This window comes from Pseudophryne corroboree, chromosome 7 (assembly GCF_028390025.1).
Source record: "Pseudophryne corroboree isolate aPseCor3 chromosome 7, aPseCor3.hap2, whole genome shotgun sequence".
Lineage (NCBI taxonomy): Eukaryota > Metazoa > Chordata > Amphibia > Anura > Myobatrachidae > Pseudophryne > Pseudophryne corroboree.
Window position 1 is genome coordinate 9,414,591 of NC_086450.1, and position 15,113 is coordinate 9,429,703.

At 44.1% G+C, this 15,113-nt stretch overlaps 1 protein-coding gene across 4 annotated transcripts; it reads left to right on the forward strand.

Moving 5' to 3' along the window:
• The first annotated feature begins 7,817 nt into the window (after positions 1-7,817).
• Positions 7,818-12,919, forward strand: LOC134943237 (gamma-crystallin-3-like). 4 transcript variants are annotated; one of them, XM_063932182.1, is made up of 3 exons: positions 7,818-7,838; positions 12,087-12,329; positions 12,644-12,919. In XM_063932182.1, exons 1-3 carry the CDS (start codon positions 7,818-7,820, stop codon positions 12,917-12,919), a joined length of 540 nt encoding a protein of 179 aa, XP_063788252.1. The 4 variants fall into 4 exon arrangements, with proteins under 4 accessions (XP_063788252.1, XP_063788253.1, XP_063788255.1 ...); XM_063932183.1 differs by lacking the exon at positions 7,818-7,838 and adding an exon at positions 10,462-10,470; XM_063932185.1 differs by lacking the exon at positions 7,818-7,838 and adding an exon at positions 10,462-10,470 and having other exon boundaries at positions 12,650-12,919.
• Positions 12,920-15,113: the final 2,194 nt, after the last annotated feature.

A 15,113-nucleotide genomic window follows, 5' to 3' on the forward strand; every position in this document is an offset into this window, starting at 1 on the left:
AATGTGAATTTCGGCTCAGTCAGTGTGCTATAATGTGAATTTTGGCTCATTCAGTGTGCTACAATGTGAATTTTGGCTCATTCAGTGTGCTACAATGTGAATTTCGGCTCAGTCAGTGTGCTATAATGTGAATTTCGGCTCATACAGTGTGCTACAATGTGAATTTCGGCTCAGTCAGTGTGCTACAATGTGAATTTCGGCTCATTCAGTGTGCTATAATGTGAATTTCGGCTCAGTCAGTGTGCTATAATGTGAATTTCGGCTCATACAGTGTGCTACAATGTGAATGTCGGCTCATACAGTGTGCTACAATGTGAATTTCGGCTCATTCAGTGTGCTATAATGTGAGATTCAGCTCATTCAGTGTGCTATAATGTGAATTTCGGCTCATTCAGTGTGCTACAATATGAATTTCGGCTCATACCGTGTGCTATAATGTGGATTTCAGCTCATTCAGTGTGTGCTATAATGTGAGTTTCGGCCCAGTCAGTGTGCTACAATGTGAATTTCGGCTCATTCTGTGTGCTATAATGTGACTTTTGGCTCATACCGTGTGCTATAATGTGAATTTCAGCTCATTCAGTGTGTTACAATGTGAATTTCGGCTCATTCAGTGTGCTACAGTGTGAATTTCAGCTCATTCAGTGTGCTACAATGTGAATTTCGGCTCATTCAATGTGCTACAATGTGAATTTCGGCTCATTCAGTGTGCTACAATGTGAATTTCGGCTCATTCAGTGTGCTACAATGTGAATTTCGGCTCATTCAGTGTGCTACAATGTGAATTTTGGCTCATTCAGTGTGCTACAATGTGAATTTCGGCTCATTCAGTGTGCTACAATGTGAATTTCGGCTCATTCAGTGTGCTACAATGTGAATTTCGGCTCATTCAGTGTGCTACAATGTGAATTTCAGCTCATTCAGTGTGCTACAATGTGAATTTCGGCTCATTCAGTGTGCTACAATGTGAATTTCGGCTCATTCAGTGTGCTACAATGTGAATTTTGGCTCATTCAGTGTGCTACAATGTGAATTTCGGCTCATTCAGTGTGCTACAATGTGAATTTCGGCTCATTCAGTGTGCTACAATGTGAATTTCAGCTCATTCAGTGTGCTACAATGTGAATTTCGGCTCATTCAGTGTGCTACAATGTGAATTTCGGCTCATTCAGTGTGCTACAATGTGAATTTTGGCTCATTCAGTGTGCTACAATGTGAATTTCGGCTCATTCAGTGTGCTACAATGTGAATTTTGGCTCATTCAGTGTGCTACAATGTGAATTTCGGCTCATTCAGTGTGCTACAATGTGAATTTCGGCTCATTCAGTGTGCTACAATGTGAATTTCGGCTCATTCAGTGTGCTACAATGTGAATTTCAGCTCATTCAGTGTGCTACAATGTGAATTTCGGCTCATTCAGTGTGCTACAATGTGAATTTCGGCTCATTCAGTGTGCTACAATGTGAATTTCGGCTCATTCAGTGTGCTATAATGTGAATTTTGGCTCATTCAGTGTGCTACAATGTGAATTTTGGCTCATTCAGTGTGCTACAATGTGAATTTCGGCTCATTCAGTGTGCTACAATGTGAATTTTGGCTCAGTCAGTGTGCTATAATGTGAATTTTGGCTCAGTCAGTGTGCTACAATGTGAATTTTGGCTCATTCAGTGTGCTACAATGTGAATTTTGGCTCATTCAGTGTGCTACAATGTGAATTTCGGCTCATTCAGTGTGCTACAATGTGAATTTCGGCTCATTCAGTGTGCTACAATGTGAATTTCGGCTCATTCAGTGTGCTACAATGTGAATTTCAGCTCATTCAGTGTGCTACAATGTGAATTTCGGCTCATTCAGTGTGCTACAATGTGAATTTCGGCTCATTCAGTGTGCTACAATGTGAATTTCGGCTCATTCAGTGTGCTATAATGTGAATTTTGGCTCATTCAGTGTGCTACAATGTGAATTTTGGCTCATTCAGTGTGCTACAATGTGAATTTCGGCTCATTCAGTGTGCTACAATGTGAATTTTGGCTCAGTCAGTGTGCTATAATGTGAATTTTGGCTCAGTCAGTGTGCTACAATGTGAATTTTGGCTCAGTCAGTGTGCTATAATGTGAATTTTGGCTCATTCAGTGTGCTACAATGTGAATTTCAGCTCATTCTGTGTACTGTAATGTGTACCATTGTTGTCCTATTACTTATGCCATCACAGGATCTATTAAAAGAAATGAGTATTTATATAAAACATTTTCAACTGCTAAAGTAAATTTATTTAAATTTTTTTTTTTTTTTTAATTCCTCTCTGAAAGTGGACTGTGAGCCCAAATCTAGGCTGCATGATTGTGCATGTGTGATCTACGAATATGCAGATGCATGCAGGAATGGCAATTCGATAGTCTGTATCACCAGTGCGCAGGGTTCTCTCCAATAACTGGCAACAATAGGAAATTTTAGAAGCGAACGAGAGGGGCATTTCTAAGTGGGAGGAGCTAGGATTAGGGGGAGGAGTCATCATTTTTAAACCGCCCCCCTAAAAGTTAAGTCTAGATCCGTCACTGCCACTATGTGTGTACTACAGGTTGAGTATCCCTTATCCAAAATGCTTGGGACCAGGGGTATTTTGGATATCGGATTTTTCCGTATTTTGGAATAATTGCATACCATAATGATATATCATGGTGATGGGACCTAAGTCTAAGCACAGAATGCATCTATGTTACATATACACCTTATACACACAGCCTGAAGGTAATTTTAGCCAATATTTTTTAGAACTTTGTGCATTAAACAAAGTGTGTCTACATTCACACAATTCATTTATGTTTCATATACACCTTATATACACAGTCTGAAGGTCATTTAATACAATATTATTAATAACTTTGTGTATTAAACAAAGTTTGTGTACATTGAGCCATCAGAAAACAAAGGTTTCATTATCTCACTCTCACTCAAAAAAAATCCGTATTTCGGAATATTCCGTATTTCGGAATATTTGGATATGGGATACTCAACCTGTATTATCACCATGTACTGTTATTTGTTCTCCTATTCTCTCCTACATATTTGGCCAGTGTGTTTTCCTGTTTTCTCCTATTCTCTCCTTTATATTTGTGCAGATCTGTGACTTGACTCCGCCCAGCATTGTGACTCCACCCAGCATTAGCAAATGAGTCACAAAGTCACAGATCTGTGGACATTATACACAGGTGCAGCAGTATAAACATGTGGGCATTATACACAGGTGCAGCAGTATATACATGTGGGCATTATACACAGGTGGAACAGTATATACATGTGGGCATTATACACAGGTGCAGCAGTATATACATGTGGGCATTATACACAGGTGGAGCAGTATATACATGTGGACTTTATACACAGGTGCAGCAGTATATACATGTGGGCATTATACACAGGTGCAGCAGTAAATACATGTGGACATTATACAAAGGCGCAGCAGTATATACATGTGGACATTATACACAGGTGCAGCAGTATATACATGTGGGCATTATACACAGGTGCAGCAGTATATACATGTGGGTATTATACACAGGTGCAGCAGTATATACATGTGGGAATTATACATAGGTGCAGCAGTATATACATGTGGGCATTATACACAGGTGCAGCAGTATATACATGTGAGCATTATACACAGGTGCAGCAGTATATATATATGTGGACATTATACACAGGTGCAGCAGTATATACATGTGGGCATTATACACAGGTGTAGCAGTAAATACATGTGGACATTATACAAAGGCGCAGCAGTATATACATGTGGACATTATACACAGGAGCAGCAGTATATACATGTGGACATTATACACAGGTGCAGCAGTATATACATGTGGACATTATACTCAGGTGCAGCAGTATATACATGTGGGCCTTATACACATGTGCAGCAGTATATACATGTGGAGATTATACACAGGTGCAGGAGTATATACATGTGGGCATAATACACAGGTCAAGCAGTATATACATGTGGGCATTATACACAGGTGGAACAGTATATACATGTGGACATTATACACAGGTGCAGGAGTAAATACATGTGGACATTATACACAGGTGCAGCAGTATACACATGTGGGCATTATACACAGGTGTAGCAGTATATACATGTGGACATTAAACACAGGTGAAGCAGTATATACATGTGGAAATTAAACACAGGTGAAGCAGTATATACATGTGGGCATTATACACAGGTGGAGCAGTATATACATGTGGACATTATACACAGGTGCAGCAGTAAATACATGTGGGCATTATACACAGGTGCAGCAGTATATACATGTGGGCATTATACACAGGTGCAGCAGTAAATACATGTGGGCATTATACACAGGTGCAGCAGTAAATACATGTGGGCATTATACACAGATGCAGCAGTATATACATATGGGCATTATACACAGGTGGAGCAGTATATACATGTGAGCATTATACACAGGTGCAGCACATACTTGCCTACATGACCCTCTCCATGAGGGAGAAAATGCTCTGTTCCTGGACTTTCCTGGTAATGTATGATTGCCATCACCTGTGGTGAGCTAGTTAATTGATAAGAAAGGCGTTTCACCACAGGTGATGGCAATCATATATTACCAGGAAAGCCCAGGAACAGAGTATTTTCTCCCTCATGGAGAGGGTCAGGTAGGCAAGTACGGTGCAGCAGTTTATACATGTGGACATTATACACATGTGAAGCAGTATATACATGTGGGCATTATACACAGGTGGAGCATTATATACATGTGAACATTATATACAGGTGCAGCAGTATTTACATGTGGGCATTATACACAGGTGTAGCAGTATATACATGTGGACATTATACACAGGTGAAGCAGTATATACATGTGGGCATTATACACAGGTGGAGCAGTATATACATGTGGACATTATACACAGGTGCAGCAGTAAATACATGTGGGCATTATACACAGGTGCAGCAGTATATACATGTATGGAAAGGATAGGTGTGGGGGGTGTCTCTGCCTCACCTGTCAGAGACTTTTTGCTCCAGAGATTTGACTATAAAAATTATTAGAATAATACAAAGAATATATTTGTAATATATTCTTTGTATTTGTCATATACTTTATATAGTCAAAACTCTGGCATATAAGTTAGTATGACAGGAAAGGCTCTGCCTCACCTGCCTCCCCTCTCTGCACACCACTGGTGTACAGGGCTGTCGAGAGTAGGGATGGGCTCATGTACTAGAGGGGGAGCGATCAAATTTGGTGATATGTGGCCATGTTCCCCCAATCTCTGGGTGAGTAGGCTTGTGTAAGGGTATTGGATGAGGTAGAGTGGTGAAAATGAGGGCCATGCCCCTTGTTGAGAGGCCACACTCACTGTCCCAGGAGCGTGTGCACGTTTGGCCTGCACAAAATGTTTTGTATATAATTGAAGAGTCAGACACAGCCCATCATGTGGGTATATTTACTAAGATTCGTATTTGTGTTGATTTGGTGGGAGATTAAATACGAATGACATCGGATGTGTGAATTTGCAACTTTTTAAATTTTTTACGCCTCATTTACTATGCTGTCGTATTCTGCATTTTCGTGTTTTCCGATGTCGATGTCATTCGTAATTTCGGGCAGTGTTTTACGGGAGTGACTAGTAAAACATTGCCGGACTTAACACAATGAATCCCGGCCGGATCTGTGAGATCCGTGCAGGGCTTCATTGTGTACCTTAAAAGAAGTGTATGAAGTGTTAAAAATCCTGAAAAAAAAGTCTGTGGGGTCCCCCCTCCTAAGCATAACCAGCCTCGGGCTCTTTGAGCCGGTCCTGGTTGTAAAAATACGGGGGGGAAATTGACAGGGGTTCCCCCATATTTTAACAACCAGCACCGGGCTCTGCGCCTGGTCCTGGTGCAAAAACATACGGGGGACAAAAGATGTAGGGGTCCCCCGTATTTTTAACACCAGCACTGAGCTCCACTAGTCAGAGAGATAATGCCACAGCCGGGGGACACTCTTATATTGGTCCCTGCGGCCCTGGCATTAAATCACCAACTAGTCACCCCTGGCCGGGGTACCCTGGAGGAGTTAGGACCCCTTAAATCAAGGGGTCCCCCCCTCCAGCCACCCAACTACCAGGGGTGAAGCCCGAGGCTGTCCCCCCATCCAAGGGTGGCGGATGGGGGGCTGATAGCCTTTTGTGTAAAAAAAAGAATATTGTTTCTTGTAGCAGAACTACAAGTCCCAGCAAGCCTCCCCCGCAAGCTGGTACTTGGAGAACCACAAGTACCAGCATGCAGGGGGAGGAAAGGGCCCTCTGGTACCTTTAGTTCTACTACAAAAAAAATACCCAAATAAAAACAAAACACACACACCGTGATAGTAAAATTTTATTTAACATACATGCACACTTACTTACATACATACATACTTACTTATGTTGACACGAAGCAGTCGGTCCCCTTGTCCAGTAGAATCCCGGGGTACCTGTAAATAAAATTATACTTACAATGAATCCGGGGTAGATCGGTCCTCTTCTTATAAGTTATAATCCAGGGGCTTGGTAAAATAAATAAAACAGAATACCGATCCACGCACTGAAAGGGGATCCAAGTTTACACATGGATCCCCTTTCCCCGACTGGCGGGACCCCACGTGACTGCTGTCAAAGAGGGTCCCATCAGCCAATCAGGGAGCGCCACGTCATGGCACTCTCCTGATTGGCTGTGCGCTCCTGCACTGTCAGTCAGGCGGCGCACTGTGGATACAATGTAGCGCAGAGGCGCTCCATTATATCCAATGGTGGGAACTTTCCGGTCTGCGGTAGACGGCGAGGTTAAGTGGGGCCAACCACAAGAGTGACTGTCATTGGTTAAAACCACAATTTTGTCATTGGTTACATATTGTGGAGACAAAGGGCTTGCGACTGTGTGAACAGCGTACGCAGGGAACGATGAATCACTTAGTAGGTTCTGTGGTTGGGGGAGTGGCGGGTACGGGGGAGACATGGTTGGTGGAGAGGGGCCAGGGGTGTTGCGGGTGGGGGAGGGGTGGTTGCAGGGGTGCTTTGGGTGGTGGAGGGGCGGGGGGGGGGGGACTGGAGATGGAGGAGGGTGTCTGTAGATGCTGTGGGTGAACGGGGTGGGGCTGAGATGTTGTGGATGGGGGAGTGTGGGGTGCGGGATCGAGCCAGATGGGGGAGGGTGTCCTGGGGTGCATCGAGTGGGGGAGAGAGTCCTGAGCAACCGTGGCGGTGGGGGGGTAGCGGTGGTGCCGCGGGTGGTGTAGGAGTGGTTGAAAGGGTGCGGTGGGTGGGTGAGGGCCGGTTGCGGGAGTTGCGTGGTTGGAGGAAGGGCGGGTGTGTGGGTGCTGGCGGTGTGGTAGGGGGTCCGGAGCTGGTGGGGGAGAGGTGGGTGCGGGGATGGCGCGGAGGGAGGTGGAGATATAATATATAAACGTCTACATACTATTATGTTGAGTAATTTGACATTGTACCACAGACAGTACTGGGCTACATACACACACATGCAGCTGCAGACACGCTCTTTATGCCGTTGAAAGGGGCTACACCCCCTTAACCTCTGCATGCCTTTGTGGGGTCAGTATTTGTATTATATGGAGTTTTACCTCCGTTCCTAGTTTTGTCAGTGGTCAAATATTGGACGACGAAAGGGCATCTGATGGTGAAGGGGGCGTAGCTCCTAGCGATGGGGTGAACAGCGCCTGCTGGAGATGATGTACAGAATGTAGCGGGTGTGTGGGTGACCGCGGATGGGGGAGGGTGTCAGTAGATGCTGCAGGTGGAAGCGGGTGGGAGTGCGGATGGGGCAGGTGGTGATGCAGGTGAGAGAGGTGCGGAGGAGTGAGGACAGCGGATGTGGGAGGGGGTCTGTAGGGGCTGCGAGTAGTGGAGGGGAGGGGGTTCTGGGGGCGGGGAAGGTGCGGGGCTGTTGCGGATGGGGGAGGGGTTCCGAAGGTGTTGCGGGAGGGGAAGGGGCAGGTTTCCGGGGTGATGCGGGTGGGGTAGAAGGTCCAGAGGTGACTTGGGGAAGGAGGGGAGTGCTGCGGGTGGTGGAGGGGCAAGTGAAGTGGATGGTGAAGGGGGTCCGGAGGTGCTGCGAGTGGTGGAGGGGCATGTGCGGGGGTGCTGCGGGTGGGATAGAGGCGGTTGCGGGGGTGAAGCGTATGGGGTCAGGTGGCGCTGCGGGTGGTGAGGGTGCAGGGATGCCACAGGTGGAGGGGTGCCTCGAGTGGGGTCCGGGGTCCGGAGGTGCTGTGGGTGAGGGCGGAGCATGGGTGGTGCAGGTGGAGGAGGGCCAGGTGCGGGGGTTATGCGGTTGGGGTAGGGGGTCAGGAGCGGCCGTGGGTGATGGAAGGGCGGTTGCTGTGGATGGGGGACGCTGCCCGTGGGTGGTGGGTGAGGGACGGGTGGGGGAGGTGCATGTGTGGGTTTGCTGGGGGTGGAGGTGGGGGAGAGGCATATTCGGGGTTGGGGTGGATGGTGGAGGGGGTCTGGAGGCACTGCGGGTGAGGGAGGGGAGCGTGTACAGGGGCACAGTGACATATGCACACACACTATACAGGGGGAGCTGGCAGCCATGCAGAGGCACATACCTTCTGTTATAGTGCTGCTCCAGCCCCCCCTCGTCAGCACATCCTACACGGTCTGTCTCCTGCCTCCCCATCACCTGGCGTCACTGGAGGGCTGGGAGGCAGGAGGACGCACAGCTGTGCTCAGTGTGTGTCCAGAGCAGGGAGGGCGTCTTTGGAGCTTACCCCATAGGAGCGGGCGGCCGCGGAGACACTGCTGCCGTGAGTGACGGTCGGCGCCAATCGGACACAAAGGCAGCAGCTGCAGGCAGGCTGGGAGAGGGAAGGAGGCGGACGGCTGTTACCGGCACCCGGCACAACACGCCGCTGATCAGCCGCTCATGTGGTGGAGCGGTGTGAAACGGACGGGTGGCGGAGGGGGCGGGTCCGCTTCGAAGCTGTAACCAATGGTTGGTGAGGGGGGGGGGGGGGGTGCCACGACTGAGGTCGGAGCCTTAACCAACGGCTGGCGAGGGGGGGCGCTGCTGCGACGGAGCCTTAACATGCTGCTGCTGTGTCTGCACAATCCAGCGGCCACTCTCTGTTATCTAACATGCGGTCAGTTTAGTGTTAAGAGTTATGTATCCAATTCTCACATATCTATGACTATCTCCTATATATATTAGGGCAGAGCTGTGGCTTTTAGGGCAGAGCTATGGCTTGACTCCGCCCAGCGATGTGACTCCGCCCAGCGTTAGCAAATGAGGCACAAAGTCACAGATCTGGGCTAATATATAGGAGATATATATATATATATATATATATGTAAGAATTTTTAAGCAGCACTCCCAGTCTTAGAGAATAAATGTCCGGTGCCCTCCTAAACCCGTATGGCAGCGGGTCAAATATAACGTCCTGTCGGCGCACTCCGGTAATACAAATACACAACAGCAGGTCTGCAGAAACAACGTTTCGAAGCTTTAATCACTTCGTCCTCAGGTTATGATATAACCTGAGGACGAAGTGATTAAAGCTTCGAAACGTTGTTTCTGCAGACCTGCTGTTGTGTATTTGTATTACCGGAGTGCCGCCGACAGGACGTTATATATATATGTATGTATATATGTACAGTGATATGAGCACTTTGTTGAATGAAAATTCTGACTACTACAGCCCATGAAATACCTGATGAAGATGTACAATGAAAGTGTATTAAAAAAAGTATTTGCACTTTAGTAAATATGTACCAATAGTGATGCTTACATCCAGGGGGGTAATTCTGAGTTGATCGCAGCAGGATTTTTGTTAGCAGTTGAAGCAAAACCATGTGCATTGCAGGGGGGGGGGGGCAGATGTAACATGTGCAGAGAGAGTTAGATTTAGGTGGGTTATATTGTTTCTGTGCAGGGTAAATACTGGCTGCTTTATTTTTACACTGCAATTTAGATTGCAGATTGAACACACCACACCCAAATCTAACTCTCTCTGCACATGTTACATCTGCCCCACCTGCAGTGCACATGGTTTTGCCCAACTGCTAACAAAAATCCTGCTGCGATCAACTCAGAATTACCCCCCCGTAGCCTTATGTTTTTGTTTTACTAAATAGAGGCCTGGGGTGACATTGCACAGAGACGGAACACACCAAATACCCAACCATACAAGCTGACGCTTACACTGTGTAAACAGTTCTTGCTTAACCTGCATTATACTGCGGCTATTCAGTGCATACACAATACGTTCCACACAAAATACAATAGCAACAGTTGCATATTATTCCTGAACAGTCTTTAACATACAGATACAGTAGCTATACATTCTGCTTACAGGTGACTTGTCATCATTAATTCCAATGCATAGAAAACGTGATGTACTGTATATATAGCTCGGATCCCCTCTGCATAAGAGACAGCTGTGATCACATTCTGCTTTCAACATGGGAAAGGTAAGACTTGTAAAAAATATATTTTTATTCACTTTAAAAAGTATTTAAATATAATGTCGTTATGTCACAAAAAATATAAACTGTAATTCTCTATCTGTAAATAGATGACACATCAGTGTATTCCCTAATCAGGGTATCAGGGCACTGCAATCATACAATTATATATATATATATATATATATATATATATACAGTTCCAAGTCAGTCGGCACTCACATACAGAAGACAATTGCCCCGGTGTCCATTTCATAAGCAATCCATATCTCTCCAAAAAGAACGGCACTCAGGGACTAGTAAATATGCAAACGTTGTATTGTAGTTGAAATCGAACGTAAACGTTTTCGGGGACACAGCCCCTTCGTCAGGATCTTCGTCTATTTGATCCTGACGAAGGGGCTGTGTCCCCGAAAACGTTTACGTTCGATTTCAACTACAATACAACGTTTGCATATTTACTAGTCCCTGAGTGCCGTTCTTTTTGGAGATATATATATATATATATATATATATATATATATGTGTGTGTAACTCTATGTTCTTGACCGTTTTGACCTTTGGCACTTTGTCTTAGCTTTTACCCCTATGTATGGAGCCTACATGGACCATATAAATGAAAGGTAATTTAGTATCACAGCATAATATACTGTTAAGTTAAATTAAATTCATTCATTAAAAGAGAACAGGAAATTTGCTGAAACAATTTACTTTTAAAGCTTCAGCACAGACAGGTCAGATTATTTTTAAGTATAAAATTACTCAAATCAAAAGTAATACCTGCTTACAGTAACAAAATATGTACTACAGGTTGAGTATCCCATATCCAAATATTCCGAAATACAGAGTTTCCGAAATACGGACTTTTTTAAGTGAGACTGAGATAGTGAAACCTTTGTTTTCTGATGGCTCAATGTACACAAACTTTGTTTAATACTCAAAAGTTATTAAAAATATTGTATTCAATGACCTTCAGGCTGTGTGTATAAGGTGTATATGAAACATAAATGAATTGTGTGAATGTACACACTTTGTTTAATGAACAAAGTTATAAAAAAATATTGGCTAAAATGACCTTCAGGCTGTGTGTATAAGGTGTATATGTAACATAAAGGCATTCTGTGCTTAGATTTAGGTCCCATCACCATGATATCTCATTATGGTATCTAATTATTCCAAAATACGGAAAAATCCCATATCCAAAATTCCTCTGGTCCCAAGCATTTTGGATAAGGGAGACTCAACCTGTATAACTATATTTACATTTCATACTTTTAATGTGTTTTATGCAAATTAAGAGAACAAGCTGGATATGTAAGTCCTCCGCCTCACAGAGGTATAATGCATGTGTTTAATCTACTTTGCTGTTTCCTCTATTATTTTATGTTTGCATGAGGTGGCCAGGGCAGGCTGAGCTTCTGGAATGCTGGAAGACCATAACACTCTGTAACACTGACGTCGCTTTTATACTGCAGATGTTTTGATGTAATGCTGAAACGGCCATATACTATATTCAGTCATGCAATAGATAGAGTACCTCGCCCACTGTGCGGAAGAGAAAAACTACCTAATAAAAATTATAAGTAGCCATTAATAAATGTATATATTTATTTTTTTACCAGATCATCTTCTACGAGGACAGGAACTTCCAGGGCCGCTCCCATGAGTGTAACTCTGAGTGCCCAGACTTGTCCTCATACTTCAGACGCTGTAACTCCATCCGTGTGGAGAGTGGAAACTGGATCCTGTATGAGCACCCCAACTACAGGGGGCACCAGTACTTCCTGCATAGAGGGGAGTACCCCGACTTCCAGCAGTGGCTGGGTTACAATGATTCCATCAGATCCTGCCGTCTGAGTCCTCAAGTAAGCAACTATTTTAGGAATACTTGTGTTTTTGAAAATGTTTTTGTTTTTGAATGTTTTACTTGCTGCCCATCGCTGCCCCTGCTCCATCTCCAAACAACTGCAGCATATCAATTATTCTGCAGCTTGGAGGCATTGAGTGCAGAATTGCAGTACGAGATCTGCCCATGCGCAAATCACTGCCCATTGGAGTTGTACGTAAACCATCAGGATTACATACAACTCTGATTAACAACCTCAATACATAATATATTAAATAGTTTTATGTTAAGTATTTCTTGTTTCATGACTTTGAATTGTCTCTTTGGAAACAGCACGAGGGATCTTTCAGAATCAACATCTATGAGAGAGAGAACTTCCGAGGTCAGATGATAGAGTTCACAGAAGACTGTCCTAATGTCTATGAGAGGTTCCGCTACAATGATATCCACTCTGCCCATGTACATGACGGATACTGGATGTTCTATGAGGAGCCCAACTACCGGGGACGTCAGTTTTATCTGAAGCCTGGAGAGTACCGGAGATACACTGACTGGGGAGCCACCAGCCCCAGAATTGGCTCCTTCAAGCGTGTCCACCATTTCTATTAAATGAACAGAATCCTTAAACTATTATTAGATTCTTTTGGTTAATAAAGTTTTCATGATTATCTAACTTGTATGGTTTCATTTCAGTTATAACTAGTAGTCTACATTACATTATTATGGTTTATAAAATATGCTCCTGAATAAAAAGGGTATTCATAAAGTCTTCCTTATGAATTGGCAGAACTTTTTTTCCCCCTGACCTTTATATTTTAAACCTTATGAAATCAATTATTTACACACCCTAAAAGTCCTAGTTTGGAAGAACAGTCCCTAGTTTCCATGAGTAAAAGAAATGTAGCCATTAGACCATTATTACAGAGAAGGTTCATCCCATCAAGAGAACATTGTATACATACAGTAGAATTATGGCTTCACATTTATACTAATCCAAACTGATAAAGAAAAAATAGTCAATGCAGGATTATATGGGTGGATGGATTCACGTTTGCTTATGTCAGCTACATACATGTTCTTGACAGGTTTCTTAGGTTCTTAGAGTTGTAAAACAAAATCTTCATACAGATTGGATGTGGGTGAAAAGGGAAGTTCTGTGTCAAGAATAGGCATCAAGCAAAATGCATCTGTCTCTATAGGATGGTTGAGGAAACTATAAGAGAACATACAAACTCCACACATATATGTCCCTAGACAAAATCTTACCATTGCAATATTGTGCTTTGAGGACAATGGGCTTGATGTTGAATCTCATGTAGGTCCACATGCTGGGTACAAAAGCTCAGACTACAATAGCCATCCCCTCATCATAGAAATGGATCATAATAGGATGCAACTCTGGATACATGGACACAACTCCCTTTTATACACCCAGTTGCATGTCAGTAGACACCCAAGAGTGTCATGTCCTATACAGAGAGGAACAGTCAAGATCCATCTGACTCAGTATCAACCACAGATAAGCAAAGATGTGTATGTTTGCTACAGTGCATCCACAGCCAGGGCCGTCTTAACAGCAGTGTAGGCCCCTGGGCCAAGCAATGCACTGGGTCCCCTACCCGTCCTCCATCAGTAGGGGTGGGGGGTGCTATCAGCGTCATCATTGATGTCTCACGGATGGAAGGGTATGTGCTATCTTCTGCTCAGCATGTAGGACCTGGAGCAGTAATTTCTGCTAATTGCTACTTTACATGGATGGGGGGTTAGTGAGATAAGACAGGAAAGAGAACACCAAACTGTAGAAGTGGCCCTGGTACATGACTTCCAGGGTGGTAGGGGTGTTTATTATGTGGGGGAGGGGTGGATAGTTGAGTGGGCTTAATATTCATAATTTTCCGGTGGGATGGCAGCTTGCTTGACAGCGGATATCTCCAGTTCCTGGGGGTGGATTTCTTAGCTTTCAATTGGATAAAAAAAATTAGATAGTCCAATCTTTTAGGAGGTACTGGGGTATGGCATGTGGATCTGAAGCAGGGATCGGTTGCTGGAAGGCTGACAGAGCCGGTTCTGAGCACGATAGAGACAAGCTGCCAGAGTCTACCAAAAGTCAGGCAGAACTGGAAATATCCAGCTGGGAAAGCAATTAACAGGCTCAGATGTGGACTGCTGCTTTGAAGTTGGATATCTACAATTCCCCAGGGTCAATTTTCAAAAATCTGGTACTCCCTGGAAATAGGGGACCCTCGGCTATCAGCCTAGAGCCCTTCGAGTTCTGGGGCCTTTGGGCAACTGCCTATTAAGCCCAATGGAAAGGACAGCCCTGTCCACAGGTTGCCAAACTTTGCTACTTTAGGATGGGGCTGCATACGGACCTGTATATAAGGACCTGCAGTACTGTATAAATGAATGTAAAATTATGTATCAGTCCCTGTTTTTCCAGTATCTTGTGGATTAACATGATGGAGACAATCAAACTACCTGAAAAGATTAAAAATGTTCTACAAATAGAGTTAATATTTTTTTAAACATTTGTAAATATTCAAAAATTTATACACAAATTCACTTAAATAAATGTTTGTTTTTTTAATCAGAGGGACATGTGGAAGAGACTGGAGGTGGATAAGAATACAAGAAAGAAAAGAAACTATCCACATGAAATGGGTTAATATGACCACAAAAAAATAATAATATCTAATTCTGATATAGGGGGAGATTTACTAAGCAGTGATAAAAGTGGAGAAGTGAGCCAGTGGAGAAGTTGCCCATGGCAACCAATCAGCATTGATGTAACATTTAGAATTTG